Source organism: Mustela erminea, chromosome 2 (genome assembly GCF_009829155.1).
Source record: "Mustela erminea isolate mMusErm1 chromosome 2, mMusErm1.Pri, whole genome shotgun sequence".
NCBI classification, from domain to species: Eukaryota; Metazoa; Chordata; class Mammalia; order Carnivora; family Mustelidae; genus Mustela; species Mustela erminea.
The window spans coordinates 3,220,603-3,237,259 of NC_045615.1; the positions used below are offsets into that span (position 1 = coordinate 3,220,603).

Here is a 16,657-nt window from a genome sequence, read left to right on the forward strand (position 1 = left end):
CTCAAGAATTCTTTCCTGGCCCTTGGCTTCAAACACTAACATCTTCTGTACATCAATAACACCTATAATACTATACTAGGTATTTTACATATATCATAGTATTTCCTTCAAATAGAAAGGTTAAATACTTGACCAAGGTCATACAGCCAGTGAATGGCAGAGGTCAGATTCATACTCAGCTCTGGGGATTGTTACCCAGTTCCATTAAACAAGAAACTCCTTTCATCTTTTAAATCGTTCAATTAAAAAGAAACCAATTTGGGCGCCTGGGTGGCTCAGTGGGTTAAGCCGCTGCCTTCGGCTCAGGTCATGATCACGGGGTCCCGGGATCGACTCCCCCATCGGGCTCTCTGCTCAGCAGGGAGCCTGCTTCCTCCTCTCTCTCTCTCTCTGCCTGCCTCTCTGCCTACTTGTGATCTCTGTCTGTCAAATAAATAAATAAATAAATCTTTAAAAAAAAAATTTATTCTTAACATCCTGGACACGTTCATTGCTCAAAATATTTTTTTGTAAGACTCTTATATATTCCATTCCAGCAAGATTCTAAGTTATTAGAAGGGCAGAGGTCAAGCCGAACACCTTTCAGTTTATCACAATTTCTTCAGCACCACTATGTATCATAGCATCATATTTAAGCCATTGCACCTGCGCCGAGGGAATTAGGGAACAGGATACAGAATAGTAAATGCCAACTGTGCAGTCCGGGAAAGAGATCAACTGTGAGTCAGGTCAGTTGGGGTAGGTTTCAACGAAGATTAGAATCGAGCTCCAGCTTGAGGATCAGCAAGATACTGACACTGAGAAAGAAACGCAGAGCGCGCCAGGGATGAAGGTGAGAAGCCAGAACAGTAGAAGCTTATATATCTTTAAGGTAGTATGGAGGGCGCCTGGGTGGCTCAGTGGGTTAAAGCCTCTGCCTTCAGCCTCAGGTCATGATCTCAGGGTCCTGGGATCAAGCCCCGCATCGGGCTCTTTGCTCAGCGGCGAGCCTGCTTTCTCCTCTCTCCCTCTCTGCCTGCCTTTCTGCCTACTTGTGATCTCTATCAAATAAATAAATAAAATCTTAAAAAAAAGTAGTGCGGATACGAGCTTGAGTGGCCAAATGCTGTCTATCCGCTGACATTACTGTAAAAGGAAGGTATCTTGGAAGGTATCTTGGAAGTTTAAGTGTCTGAAGTAAAGGGGGCTGGAGGAACCGCATACCGATGCACCAGCGATCCCGGCTCCTCTGGCGCCCCTTAGCGGGACTCTACAGTCCCACTACCTGGAACCTCCACAACCCCGCGCCGAAGCGTTAGGCTCTCTATGACGCGTCGTTAAACTCTATGATCCGTCAGGGGGGCGGGACGCTCACCTACTCGCCGCGCACGCGCGAAGCCCCACTTGCCGCACAAAGACTGCGGGAGGAGGTGCCGGCGCAAGCGCCTTGAGGCTGTCAGAAAATAGGGTCATCAGCCCGCCTCCTGGCGCAGAGAGGGCAGAGAGAAGCATGCGCTTAAGAAGGCGCGGGACTTATTTCACGCTGGGGGTGGCGATGACGTAATGACAGAGGAGGAGGCGGTCAAGGAACGACGGAAGCCGGGAAGGAACCAGGGCGGAAGGGGACCAGGGCCGGGGTTGTGTTCGGAGCCTTGGCGGGGCTGGGGTTCCGATGTGGTCCCCGGAGCGGGAGGCCGAGGCCCCGGCCGGGGGAGACCCGGCGGGCCTACTGCCCCCCGAGTGGGAGGAGGATGAGGAACGCATGTCTTTCCTGTTCTCCGCCTTCAAAAGGAGTCGCGAGGTGAACAGCACCGACTGGGACAGCAAGATGGGCTTCTGGGCTCCGTTGGTGCTGAGCCACAGCCGCCGCCAGGGGGTGGTGCGCCTGCGTCTGCGGGACTTGCAGGAGGCCTTTCAGCGCAAGGGCAGTGTCCCGCTGGGGCTGGCCACCGTGCTGCAGGACCTGCTACGGTGAGGGCGGGCCCGGGCCAGGGGGCGGGGGTGGCTCCCTGAGGGTACCGCGCCCAGCCCAGGGTCTGGACCGCAGGGGCGGATCTGTTTGTTCAGTACGCACAGGAGGACCCGAAAGGAGGCTGGGTTAGGGGTGTGGAGGGAGAGGGAGACGGGGTATCGGGCAAATTGGGGGGCCACGATTGTCCGATGAGATTAGATTCAGACGGTAAGAGGAGAAACCCGTCTGGCAGAGGTGACAATGACTTGTCTGGCTTGGAATCCCGTTGTGTAGTTATTTTGTAGGGGCTTCCAAATTTGAATTACCCCGGCACAGAAGGTATGTGAGATAGATTTATTGAACTAAGGAAGGTCAGGACTAACCAGAGGGCAGTCGTGGGGAAAAGGCCTGTGGGGATCTTGCCTGCAGCCCCCCCGGCACAGGTCATGTGTCTGGACTGTCTTGGCTTGTCCTTGGCACAGACTGGTTGAACCAGAGGACATGAAGCAGACTGAGGGCTTTACTGGGTACCTCGGTGCTCTGAGAAGGGTCTGTAGGTGTCCCCTGTGCGACCGGTGCAGGGTTTTGGAGGTACCTGCGGCAGCAGCATGGATATCTAATAGATGTACCGCACTTAACAGTATGCAGATACTTTGCATACACCATCATCTGACCTCCTCAGCAGTCCTGAGAGCGAGATGATAGAATTATCCTCAACAGACAGAAGAGGGGACTGAGACTGAGATCAAGCTATACTTACTCGAGGTCACTCAGCTAGTGAGAGCTAATGCCAGGCCTGGACCCCCTAGTCTCCTGATTCTAAATCATTTGCAGATCCCATTTGTACCTACACTTAGAGCAGCCTGTCTAGCATAGTACCTGTTTCAGTGAATGAAGACAGTCAACTTTCGTATGTTCCTTTGAGGGTGCTGCCCGGTGAATGAATAAAGTCAACTTTGCTATGTTCCTTTTAGGGGTCTCCCTTCTTCCCAGTACCTTTCCATTGGCTGACGCTGATGGGACAAGCCATTTCTGAAACTTACTGTGTCTGAGAAAGTGCACTGTGCCAAGTTGAGGGCCAAACGGTCTGGGCTCAAATCCTGGCTCTGCCACTCGCTAAAATTATGTGCCCCTCTTTTAAGCTTCAGCTTGACCAAGTATAAAATGATGATGATAATTGTCGGTAGGTTTATCGTGAGGATTTGAAACATATTCTTTACGTAGCCCTTAGCATAGTGATTGGTCGATGGTAAGCATTCATTAAATGTAGCTACTTAGTACCAGTACCATAAAGTGCTTATGTCCTGTCTCCACCTTAGCTTAGGAATAGCAGAAAATCTTTTCTCTGACCATCTTTGTATATTTCCTTAGGTCTTGCATTGACAGTAATTGACATTATGGTTATTTTCATTTTATCATATGGAGCTTCATTTGTACAAGGAAGTCCCAAGTTAGGCTCTGTAGCCTTAGTGGAGAGCTTGCATTTTGGAGCCAAGTTATATTGGCCTCTCTCACCCCAGTCCTCCAGTTTTCTCATTGACCAGAATGCTAGCAACAATGTTCATCTCACAGAGTTGTCGTGAGGTTTTCAGCTGAAGCATAAACAGTGCTGCTCATAATCGCTGGCACAGAGCAGGTACCTAAGAAATGGTGTTTATGATGATGGTGATGATCAAATTTGTCTCTTAGGGGAGGATTCAGATTGGAATGGGACATTGCATTAAGCCTACTCTATGCCCTTTTCTTTCTTTGCCTGCAGTCGAGGGGAGTTGCAGCGGGAGTCAGACTTCATGGCCAGTGTAGACAGCAGCTGGATCTCCTGGGGGGTTGGAGTCTTCCTGCTGAAGCCCCTCAAGTGGACTCTTTCCAACATGCTAGGCGATAATAAAGTTCCTGCCGAGGAGGTGCTCGTAGCCATGGAGCTGCTTAAGGTGGGTGCTGAAAAGGCAGAGGTCCGGTCCGAATGGCATCGCCATGATGACAGGATCCTCCACGTTCCTGTATGTATCCTTAGAGAAACAACATCTTTTTTTGCATGGTGACGGAGTTGATAATGGAGTTTATCTGACCTTTTATATGGAGTTGTTAGTTGGATTGTACATTTCAAAGGCAATGGCTGTCCAGGAATTGTCGGTAACATACAGTTGATTACTTTCTGTATTTGTAGATATTAGTGATAAGCTAAAGTTTGGAAAATTCTTTGCCTTCTGTAGTTTACTGGTTAAGCATTTCTGAGGATTTCTAAAGACCTTGTGACTTTAGCTAGGCCTTCTCTTAAATCAGCAGACCAGGTTCAGAGTTCCTCCTCTGTGACTATAACCCTCTCCCCTTCAGCTTGATGGTCTTAGTTTCACTGAAGAGGCCACCAGGCCCTTGGTCCCTTCATGCTGTACTGGTTGGTCAGCTTCCTCCCGGCCTGCCTTCCCTAGCCAAACTAGAGCATGCACCCAGCTGCTTTGCTGCTCTCTCAGGCCACCTGAGACACCCAGCACAGCCACTACTGTAGACCGGCCCCACAGTCTGCCATCCCTGCTAGAGAGAATCACCCTGTCACCAAGACTGGGGTCCCTTTCATGGGGCCCAGCTCTAGGAGGGCCCTCGTAGCCATTCCTCAGCCCAGCTTCTTGTCCTTTCCCAGCCCCCTCATACTTGCCTTCCATACGCCACCCCCATGACTCTGCTGACATTTCGTTGAGCATCTCCTAAGACAAGCCTCAGTTTTCTGTCCTTCTACATCAAGTTTGAGCCTTCATTTCTCCCCAGGCTCAGAGGATGAAGGGTCCGTCTTCTCCTCCACATGGGCTCTTGAGTCTGTGTCTACCCAGCTCTCCCCTCATTCCATCAGTCCCTCTTGATATACATTCCGTCTCCCTTGCTTGGTGCTCTCCTTCCTCAGCCTCTAAATCCTCCTGAGTTTTTCCCATCACAGAATGACTCCTTTGGGGGGCCTGGCCACTCTCTCGTTAGTGCTCTGTTTCTCTCCTTCTTGACCAAGCTTTGTTGTCACCACTTCCTGACCTCCCCAGTGCACTTTAACCCAGTGTACACCCACTTCAGCCCCACCACTCTATCAGAACTGCTGTGTGTGTGCATGTTTACAGATTGACCGAACACCAGGTAGCAGAAGTACAGCGTAGACAGTACTTACTTTTTGAAACTCACAGACTAAGCCCAACCTCAGGACCTTTGCATAGCCCCAGAGGCTTCCACACAGCTGGAGCCAGCTGAGCATCTTCATCCCTTGTCCCCACAGAAGCTCCACTTTCTCTTCACCTTGACAGACACCCCACCCTCTCTAACTCAGACTGAGGTGGAGGTCTCCAAAATCTGCCCCCTCTCCCTGGCCCTCACGATTTGACTGAGCAGTGTGCATCTGCTTCAAGGGAAGGGCTCTTTCTTTCCCTTCACCCACATGGCTTTCCTCCCACCCAGCGCCCTGACCTCCAGGACTTAGCCAGGGACCCGCAGAAACTGCAGGATAGTTTGTGTGGCTGTGGGCCAAGCTCCATTACTCTTTGCAGTCTTTTACCGTAAGGTTTTCCAACCTGGAACAAAGGGAGGTAGACTCATTTGTCCCCACAGATGTGGTTTTCGATTCATAGGCTTTTGAGAGCAAAGGCAGAGATGGGGGAGGAAGTGGAATTAATAACATAGACCTTCCAAGGACCAACAGTAATTTTTAACTGCAGTGTAGTTTACTCTTATTTAAGTAGAAAAATAAATCTCGCTCTACAGCGGCACGGTACCGTTAAACCTATACCCAGCTTATATCACGAAACAGAGTGCTTAACACTTGAGCTCATTCCGTGACATCTGCTTTCAAATATATGGTGACTTTGCTCTTTTCTCCTGAGAGGGAACCTTGTTTCCGTGTATGAAACTGAAGAGTCTTCTCTAGATATTGTTATAAAATAAAGCCTACACTTCTGAGGTTGAGTGATTTTCCCAAGTCCATACACAGAAAGCCAGTAACTTTTTATTTGAAAAAATGCAGAAAAGTAAAAATTACCCATACGGTTTGCTATTTAAAATAGTTATACAAAGAAACAAACATTTCCTTTCTGTTCATGCCATTTCCATCTCTTTAGGTGTGTTCCTTTCTGTTTGTGTGTGCACACACACGCGTGCTCAGGTGTTGCAATATTTTCTTACTGACCTTGTCCCACACCATTGTATTACTTTCTGTTTTGTTTTATTTTATTTTATTTTATTTTATCTTATTTTTAGATATATTTATATATTTTATACAGGTAAAATATATGTTTTTTATATTTATATTTTTATGTTTTTATTTTATTTATTTTAGTTAGCATTTAATCCTTCCTAAAAATATTATTTATTTGTTTATTTATTTATAATCTGTCTCTCCTATCAGGAGGGAGAAGTTCTATTGGCGCTGGGACTCTGGGAACAGCACCTGCTTCATAACAGAGAGTCACTAAATATTTGTTGAATAAATACATGAATGTACACATACATAAAAAATATGCATGCACACATGCATTTTTTCCAGAAATAGAATCTTATTTTACTTATTGATCTGCAACGTGCCTTTTTTTCTTTACACTTCAGTATGTTATGAGCGTCTTTGCAGACCCCTACATAACATTCTTTCGGATAGCTGCATGATAATCTATTGATACGCCACAATTTAACCTGTAGTAACCACACGGTTGGACATTGAAGTCATTCCAATTTCTCTGTTACAAAAAAACAAAAAAATACTTCTTTGATAGCTTTGTGTATACACCTGTATACTCTCTTTTTTGTTGTTGTTATGGAGTTGATTTCTAGAAATGCATATGTACAGAAATTGCCAAATTACTTTTCAGAAGTTTGTACTAATTCACACATTAACGTGTTCGGTCTCCCCACATCCTTGCAAGCACTGGATAACATGAGTCTTTTAAATTTTGCCAGTATGACAAACAAAAATGATGCTTCCTATTTGAGGTTTTAGTGGCTTTTTCCCTGTCTGCTGGCCATTTACAAATCCCCTTTTGTGTGTTGCCTATTTATATTTTTTGCTTATTTTTATACTGGATTGTTTGTCCTTTATATTTAGGAGGGGTATTTTTGCATATTAGGGGTAGATAGATAGAATATATTTAGTGTTAGGGATGTAAATATTATTTTCTGGTCTCTCTTTTGCTTTCCATTTTTATTTATCATGTCTTTTACTGTATAAAAGTTTACGTTTCTATGGTCAGGTCTCTAAAAATTTTGCTTTATGGCTCTTGAATTTCTGGTCTTGCTTACAAAGGCATCCTCCACTAGGTTAATTAGATTTTTAAAATATTTTCTCAGGAGTGTCTGGGTGGTTCAGTTGGTTAAACATCAGACTCTTGATTTCAACTCAGGTTGGGATCTCAAGAGTCAGGAGAGCAAGCCCTGCACTGGGCTCTGTGCTCAGTGGGGAGTCTGCTTAAGATTCGCTTTCCCTTTGCCCTCCCCCCCACCCTGTCTTTCTCTTTCTCTCAAATAAATAAATAAAATCTTTTAAAAAAATGTTAAAAAATATTTTCTTGGATGCCTGGGTGGCCCGGTAGGTTAAGCATCTGCCTTCGGATCAGGTCATGATCCCAGATCCTGGGATCGAGCCTCACATCAGGCTCCCTTCTCCATCTCCCTCTGCCCCAGCACTGCCCCCCACCCCGGCCTGTGCACTTGTGCTGGCTCTCTCTCTCTCTCTTTCAATCTCAAAAATAAATAAATAAATAATCTTTTAAAACAACAACAACAAAACATTTTCTCAATTTAAATTCCAGTAATTTGAGGGTGGCTGTGTGATGGACACTGGGAAGAGTATGTGCAATGGGGGAGTACTGTGGATTTTGTAAGACTGATGATTCACAGACCTGTACCCCTGAAACAAGTAATACACTATATATTAATAAAAAATAAATTCAAAAAATAAATTTCAGTAATTTGGCATTTGTTTCTGTATATCTGGTAAGGAAAACCAATTTTCTTTCCAAACAGATAGTCAGTTGTCTTAACATCATTTTTTGGTGGGTTTTTTTTTTTTTTTTTTTTTTGGGGCACCTCAGTGTCTCAGGTATTGGGCGTCTGCCTTTGGCTCAGGTCATGATCCCAGGGTCCTGGGATCAAGCACTGCATCAGGCTCCCTGCTTAGTAAAAAAGATTTATTTTTTTATTAGAGAGAGCCCGCACAAGCAGCGGGACGGACAGAGGGAGAGAAATTCAAGCAGCCTCCGTGCTGAGCACAGAGCCTGACATGGTACTTGTCTCACAACCCTGAGATGATCATCTGAGCAGAAATCCAGAGTCGCACACTCAACCAGCTGAGCCTCCCAGCTGCCCCAACATCATTTACTGTTGCTTGCCGTTCATCTTTTGGCCTGGACACCGCACTGTTCCCACTACAGAAGCTTTATAGTAAGTGTTATTATCTGACAAGGCAGGTAAATCACATGAAAAGTGGAGTCCCTGTCTTACTAGACGACTCTTGTGCCTTTGACACCGTTGCCCCTCACTTCTTAAAATTTTCCATTTCTTTGATTTTGTTGTCATTACACTGATGGTTCTCCTTGGTTCTCCCTATGTGTTGCTCTGGGTCTCTTTTGTGAGTTCCTTCACCTCTTAAACCTGGGTCTTCCTTCAGCTTATTACTTTTCTCTGAGTTTCCTTGGGTAACTCGTTTGCACTTGGGAATTGAATTACCTTCTGTGTGCTTGAGGAGTTTCAGAGTTATATATCCTGTCCTGGTGTCTCCTTTGAGCTTCAGGTTTGCGTATCTAGTTATCTGTTGGATGTATTTTCTTGGATATACTTCAGGCATCCCAAACAACGTGTCCAAAATGGGATGTTTTATCTTCCCTATAGAATACGCTCTTCCGGGACGCCTGGGTGGCTCAGTTGGTTGGACGACTGCCTTCGGCTCAGGTCATGATCCCGGAGTCCCGGGATCGAGTCCCGCATAGGGCTCCCAGTTCCACGGGGAGTCTGCTTCTCTCTCTGACCTTCTCCTCGCTCATGTTCTCTCTCACTGTCTCTCTCTCAAATAAATAAATAAAATCTTAAAAAAAAAAAAAAAAAAAAAAAAAAAAGAATACGCTCTTCCTTCTGTGTTCTTGCTGTTAATTAAAACCATCATATCCACCTGGTCACTCAAGCCAGAACTGAAACATCATCCTGGACTCTTCTGTCTCCTTCCACCCCATGCCCAGCTACTGAGGACTGCCTGTTTTATCTTCTGAATTTTTCTTGAACCCATCCCTTCTCTGTCCCTGTAACCACTGTCCCGTTCAGGCCCTCCCAGTCTCTGGCATAAATGATCGCCCTGCCTCTAAGCCTTGCTTTTACAATCCATCTTTCCTGCTTGCCAGCTAGATTCTGTTAATCCAGCCTTGTCATTTCACTTTCAAGACTGTCCACCATCTGCAGAGCAAGGACAGCAAAGAAGAGACCACAGCTTGTGTAGTCTGTGTAAGAGAGAAGGGCTTCTGTTCTCTCTTCCCTTCCTGTCCACATCCGTAAACACCATATTGACTCATACTCTATGCCATTGCTCATGACCTTCCCCCTTCCTGAGATACCTTCCCACCACTTCACCTAGGAACTTACCCTTTGGAATTCTTCTCAACAACCATTTGTCCCCCTCAAGCAATCTCCGAACTCCTAGGTGTTCCTTCCTTAGATTTTCATAGCACTCTGTTCATACCTCAGTAAGTATTTCTTATTTGCAGAAATCTGAGAGAGTGCTTTCCATGTAAGAGGAACACGGTGGCATTGTTTCTTGAAACTTCTATTTCTTAGGCTCCCCACACAAACCCTGTCCCACCTCATTGTCACATCCTTCTCTCCTGAGACTCCTTAGAGACTCAGTGACGCTCTTGCTTGCCGTATTGCCAGTTGGCTTAAGAATGGGAAGACCAGCTTTGGAAGGGAATATGGATGTCATCTCTCTGCCTTCTTCAGTCTGTGAGAGGGGTGCTGAGGACCGGTGAGACTGACTGGTCCCGGGCTCCACAGGCAGAGCCGAAAAGCAGGCCTCAGCTCTCAGTCTTGGCCGTGCCACACCACCTTGGGCTCCTCCTCCTTCCCCTGGGCTGGGAGACCCAGAAACACAAAGTCCCACACGGACAGGCGAGCACGGAGCCAGCTCCTGATACACATACCATGTACTTTCTTTCATCTGTATATACCAGACTTCCCTCCAAGGTTTAAAAAAACTCAAGTTCTTTTTCCTTTCCAAAACTGCTACTTCAGGGGAGACAAGGCCAGCGCCCCCTGCTCTGGTCTTGCATGATCCTGGCTGGGAACATGGGGCCAGGGCTTCCGGGGCTCTGAGGGCAGCGGCCAGGCTTGTAAGCATGTTTGCCTCCCCCTCTGCAGGAGAAGGCCGAGGAGGTTTACCGTCTGTATCAGAACTCCCCGCTCTCCTCCCACCCCGTGGTGGCCCTGTCAGAGCTGAGCACCCTCTGTGCGGGCTCCTGTCCGGACGAGAGGACCTTCTACCTAGTGTTGCTGCAGCTGCAGAAAGAGAAGAGAGTCACAGTTCTCGAGCAGAATGGGGAAAAGGTACGGAAGTCCAGCTGTTTGTTCAGCGACTCAGCGACGGCTTATCGAGTGCCTACTGCACGTGCCTCCTGCCCTTCCTGCCGGGGGGATTTCTGAGTGTGGGCAGTAGGGGCCCCAGTAATTTGTCCCTGTCCCTCAGATTGTGAAGTTTGCCCGAGGGCCACATGCCAAGGTCTCTCCGGTCAACGACGTAGATGTCGGGGTGTACCAGCTGATGCAGAGTGAACAGCTGCTATCGCGCAAGGTGGAGTCCTTGTCCCAGGAAGCAGAGAGGTAACTACCCTGGAGCTGAGCAGCCCCAGCCCCCCACCCAGCAAAGCGCTGCTGCCCATGGGCTCATCTCAAAAAAAAGAAAAAGAAAAGGGAGCACCTGGGTGGCTCAGTGGGTTAAGCCTCTGCTTTCAACTCAGGTTGGGATCAAGCCCCACATCTGGCTCTCTGCTCAGCAGGGAGCCTTCTTCCTCCTCTCTCTCTGCCTGCCTCTCTGCCTGCTTGTGATCTCTGTCTGTCAAGTAAATAAATAAACTCTTAGAGAAAAAGAAAGAAAAGTTATTTTACTAATAGCAAAGTCCTCGCTGCTCAGTGCAGCGGTCATGCAAAAACACGGACTATCACAAAGGAGAAAAAAAGGAATTTTAATTCTTCCCCCGACAAGATTACGTCTGTTGGCATTAACGTTTCTGCTCCTCCATGCCAGGATCTTTTTAACAGTGTCTGTCGAGCAGGGTCTTGTCTTAGGTTCTTAGGAATACTTCGGAATACCGTAGTGAATGAGGCGAGGGTCCGCCTTCCGGGTTCTTTCTGAGGGATCCCTGCTCTTCCCCTCAGATGGGGAAGGCACCCCTGCTAAAGGCACATGAACCCTTCTCCAAACTGTAGGCTGTGTGGACACTGAATGAAAATGCTTGCTCCTCCTTAACAGTGAGAGAGACCCAGCAGTGCAGGGAAGCCAGGAACTACGTCCAAGGCCACTGTTGGTGTTCAGAACTGATTCCTTGTCTACCGGCTGCCAAAATGGGACTGTGCTGTTAAGGTGCCTTGTTGGCACATTTTCCTTGCCTGGCGGCTGAAACTGCTTATCCTCGGTTGGTTTGGCTTTCTTGCCTGCATATATGTTCCATTTTATATCTCAGCTTACTGCGGGAGTTTGCCAGCAGGCTCTTGGGCGTCGTTTTTCTGGCCATTGGACGGAATTGATTTGATTTTCAGATTGGAAAGTACCTTCATTAAGTGGGACTCTCGGGGACTATTCAGGACACTACCACCCTCATCCTGCGCCACAGTCATCTTGATCTGTCCCCTGTGTTTGGTAGGTGTAAAGAAGAAGCCCGCCGGGCATGCCGAGCAGGAAAGAAGCAGCTGGTGAGTTTCCGCTCTTCCCCTCTATTTGTGTACCTGTGCCTGGGTCCGACAGTGGGTGGTGGTACCCCAGCGGTTCAGAGACGAGCTTGGGCATGATGGGAAGTGTCTGCAGGTGGTCCAGGCACCACAGCTTGCTTTACAAGTGAGGGAGGAGGAGGAGGCCTGAGATGGTCTTACCACCAGAGAAAGCCTTGCTTCCTCTGGCCCTCTGGCCTTCCTGACCAAGTCTCCATGCCTCTCCCCCCACCCCCGCCAGGCTCTGAGGTCTCTCAAGGCCAAGCAGCGGACAGAGAAGCGCATCGAGGCCCTGCATGCCAAGCTGGACACTGTTCAAGGCATCCTGGACCGGATCTACGCCTCCCAGACAGATCAGATGGTAACCACTGCCCCTCTAGTTCCGGGATATGGGTGGTCTCCCCAGCAAACACTCCTCATTCCCTCCACTGTGGCTGTGCTGTTTAGAGGAGGCCTGGGTGTTTTCAGGGTAGGGCTGGGAGTTCGCTTCTCCTTTTGGGAACTTTTGGCCTCTGTGAACATGGGCTGAATGAAGGGCGGGTGGTTAAAAAAAAACCCAAAGTCATCATTCGGAGATGAAATGATATTGGTACGTATTTTGCCCAGTTTTCTTTATTTGCACTGATAACTTCGTTTCCTCTTTAGGTTTTCAATGCCTATCAGGCTGGGGTAGGAGCACTAAAACTCTCCATGAAGGATGTCACAGTGGAGAAGGCAGAGAGCCTTGTGGATCAGATCCAAGAGGTACAGGAGGGGGCCAGGGAGGAACAGCTACAGAAGGAAGTTAGTGAGGGCAGGTGTGACTTTGCTGTGCTTCCTCTTTCCCCAAACTAGACTCCTTCCCTTGTGCACTGATTCTCAGGTGGGGCAGCATTACTTGGTAACCCTGAACCTTGAGCCCAAGAGACGGAGACCCCCAGAAATGCTACTCCGCCTTCAAGGCCTTGTGCTTTTCTCTTCCAGCTGTGTGACACTCAGGATGAAGTTTCTCAGACTCTGGCTGGTGGGGTGACCAATGGCTTAGGTGAGTTGACAGGGCGGTTCTTTTCTTCCTTCCTTCCTAAGAGGGTTTCGCTTGCTGGTACTGTGATGGCTTGGGTCATAGATCTGCTTTTCCTGGTTGCAGGCAGGACTCTCTCTGGGGTTCACCCCCAGCAGTGGTTAGAAGGAACTGTCCTCTCCTCTTGGTAGACTGTACCGTTAACCTCTCTGGGCTGCAGCGATCTTGCCTCACTAGACTTCCTACTGCAGGATCCTCCTTTATGGGCAAGGGGAAATAGGGTCAGTTCTGTGGTGTTAGCAAATATATGCCCTTGATGACTTAGCTCTGTGTGTGTGGGAGAAGAGTATTTGCTTGGAGGTGCCCTCTGCCTCCCGACTCCTATGATTTTTCGGACCTGCAAGGAGGCCTGGACATCTTTTGTAGAGCTGAGCTGAGTGATGCCACCCCCAATCCTTGACTCAGGAACGCATTTGCTCCTTGGACTTTGTATGTCCTCATGCCATCTTTTCTTTCCAGATTTTGACAGTGAGGAACTGGAGAAGGAATTGGACATCCTTCTCCAGGATACCACCAAAGAACCTTTGGATCTGCCCGAAAACCCCCCTGAGACATTTTATACCAACAGTGTGCCTAACCCTAGGATCTCGGACGCTGAACTTGAAGCTGAACTTGAGAAACTGTCCTTATCAGAGGGAGGTATGGAGCTTTACTCCCAGGGTTGCCGGTGGGCGTGGGTCCCTCTGGTTGACAGTAGCCAGGCACAGGGCTGGTGAGTCCCAGCCTGGGTACTTAGTCTGTTAGGGTGTCAGACCCCAAGGGGTTTGTGGGAGGGAGGGAGTTGCAGGCTCGTTATTTATGTGAAGACTCAACCCCTTAAACACTGGGATGCTTTCACCCTAAAGGTCTGCCTGATGTAGAACTCAGTCATTTCTTCTCCTTACAGGTTTGGTCCCAAGCAGTAAATCTCCAAAAAGGCAATTGGAACCGACTCTCTAAAGCCATTCTAGGACCCTTAAGTGAAGGACCCTCGTGTAAAAGAGAGACCAGGCTTGTGTGTGTGTACATAGTTATTTAAATGAGAAACTCTCCGAATTTGTTGGGAAGAGGAGGAAGGAGAACTGCTTCGATGTATCTGGATGCCACCACGCACTACAGGACAGATGTAATTTCTGGAAGCGTGCTCGCGAGGCGTGCTCCCAGCTGGTGTCATGGACCTGCCTTCTCATCTTTATAGTGCCACAATTTATACAGTTCTGTGTTTGACCTGTCGTCTCTCATAGCCTGCAGTCCTTGCCGTTGGCTCAGTTAGGTTTGTCTTTACCCGCCAGCTTTGTTCCAGCCCATGAAGGCGAAAGAGTTGCAGCTTTGCCAAATCAAAACCAGTCCCTTCTCCCCACCCCCACTGTTTTTTCCCCCGAGGACTTTATTCTGTAAGGTCAGGTAAGCAACTTGTTCCGGTCCTACTCTGTTCTCACTGCAATGCAAGGAAGGAGAATCAAACAGCTGCCACCTGATGGAGGAACGTACAGTGTGAAAGGGTGTTCTGTGGGGCCGCTGGCCAGATTCTCCAGGTGTTCAGAAAAAGAGGTCACCCCTGAGTGTCAGAGTCACGACACCTGGCAAGGGGGCTTGTGTAGTTGGGGGGATGCTGCTGTCTTTTCCGTCTTATGCAGAAGATCTGCGGACTGGAGAGTTATTCTTAGTCTTTTGAACTTGACGGGGAGAAGCCCAGGCGACTATTAGGGCCCCGGGTGTCCAAACTCCATATTTTTTTTAACGAGGCACAATCTCTGCCTTGTCCCCATCACAGAATAACTTAACATATAACTTAAATATGCGTATCAGAACAAGCCACACAACCACACACCTCCCCTTCTTGAGCCTGGCACACAACAGCAGGTTCTTGGTTTGAACTTCAGAAGCATTTCCCTTTGGAGCCCGTTGCTCAGGGCAGGGGATCTGAGCCAGGATGTGCAATAGAAGCAGAAGATGTGGCCTTCCGCCATGTCTGCTGTGTACTTCCCCGGTCCTGCGCCATACCTGTCCTGCCTCCTCACGTGCTGTCTTCCTGCTTCCTTTGATGGACTGGGGAGGATGGTACTGGGGGGAGGGGCGGCAGACAGGAGGGTCTGAATGTTCTGGCAACAGGGAGAAGAAAGGAGGACAGCTGCACTGCCACTCTGCTGCCACAGTAACAAGTATTTCTGCCTGGAGCCCTTTGCCCTGGCCCTCCTCCACGAGGTGCCGCAGAGCCCAGGGAAAGAATTTGCTCCAGGCAAGGAGCATGAATTACTGTTCAATTTCTCTCCTACTTGACCTTGGTAAACTGAAATGTTGGGGATGAAGAGAAACAATCACTATTTTTTCTTTTTTATCTGATAAATAATTAAAAGAAAAAATCCGAGTGCCTGTCCTGGTCTGTTCTCAGGTTGTATAGTTTCTTGTGCCTTCATGCCCCCTGCTACCCACACCCACAGCGTAGACACACTCCAGGTCTTTGGCTTGAAGGCCGCAGGAGAAGGAAAGAGCTGCAGCAGAGTGTGAGGGCTGAGGTGGCCGGCGCCAGCCGCTCGCTCTCATACCACATGGTTCCTGTTCTCGGGGAGGAGGCATTCTTGGATGGGCCTGGGTTCCAGGAGAGTGCCATCGTCTTGATTATTTTCCATGGCCTGTTCTCTTTTTCAATAGCCCCATTCCTCTACCTGTGTGATGATAACCATTTTCTAGTCTGGCGCAGTGTTCACTCAGCACCTGTTACTGGCCTAGTGTTTGCCACTGCTGGTGGGGAGGCTGAGTGCAGAGCTAGGTCGACCACAGCACTGGGTTTGCAGCTCTAGGGGAGTCACTGAGCCCAGAGCAGAAACAGCTTGGACAGAGAACCCCATGAAACAGGCCAAGTGCTCTAAGGGAGGCATGTTGCAGGGACCCCTGGTCAAGCTGGATGACCTGAACATTGTGGTCTCATGTTAAACTCTTTCTTGCCACTGGCCAGAGCTGCTCAGAAGTCCGCGTTAAAATGTTTTAGCCTGGGGCCTTGCTGTGCTGAAAAAAACGAGATGTTGTCTGGGGTGGCTCAGAGAGAACAAGGAGCCGCTGGCTGGCGGTGGCTGCGTTTCTGCACATGATCCCCATGAGGGCCCGAGTCCTGTGTCAGGGTGCTCCTCTGGAAGGAATGGACTTGGTTTATTAAGGGAACTGGTGAATTTTCTTGTGTGTGGAGCTATACTGGGCCCAGATGAATCAGGCTCGAATACTGCCCTATTGAAGGTGGAGGACCCTTCAGCATACAGCTGAAGACCTAAGTAAGTTCCCAGAATAAATACTTTTAAGTTGGTGGGCTCGGGGAGGGCTTCACGGAGGAGATGACATCCAAGCTTTCACTTTTCTTGAGTATTTTCTTGGGTGTTCAGAATCTTGTAAAGCAAACTAAGTGTTAAAATATCTATCCATTCTGCTAAGAACAAGTAGGGAGAGAAAATACAAACTAGAGAGTGATAGGTCCTAGCTAAGGGAAACCTACCTCCCATTCTTGCCTCAGCCGCTAACGAGTTGTGTGGCTCTGGGCCCACAAGCCTCTCATTTCTCATCAGCAAAGCAAACAAGACAGACAAGAGGACTCCTGAGATTCTGACTGTCTTAGTCTCCCCGCAGATGGTCTGCTGCTCCTTTCTCATGAACACCTGCTGCCTTGTGACGAGACAGGAAACATGGCTAGAGGGTCTGCAGTCACTGCCTGCCGGGACAGTGTGGCAGCACGCAGAGAGCAGGTGTGGGAAGGTGGGAGGAAGGGGGGCACCCGGGAG

General features: G+C 48.5%; 1 protein-coding gene across 1 annotated transcript; it reads left to right on the forward strand.

The window, feature by feature from the left end:
- The first annotated feature begins 1,502 nt into the window (after window positions 1-1,502).
- Window positions 1,503-15,258, forward strand: CHMP7 (charged multivesicular body protein 7). The gene is made up of 10 exons (XM_032332166.1): window positions 1,503-1,950; window positions 3,690-3,861; window positions 10,289-10,474; window positions 10,614-10,747; window positions 11,788-11,836; window positions 12,093-12,212; window positions 12,497-12,595; window positions 12,815-12,875; window positions 13,371-13,550; window positions 13,798-15,258. The coding sequence occupies exons 1-10, from the start codon at window positions 1,652-1,654 to the stop codon at window positions 13,848-13,850; spliced, it is 1,353 nt and encodes a 450-aa protein (XP_032188057.1). The 5' UTR covers window positions 1,503-1,651; the 3' UTR covers window positions 13,851-15,258.
- The last annotated feature ends 1,399 nt before the right edge of the window (window positions 15,259-16,657 follow it).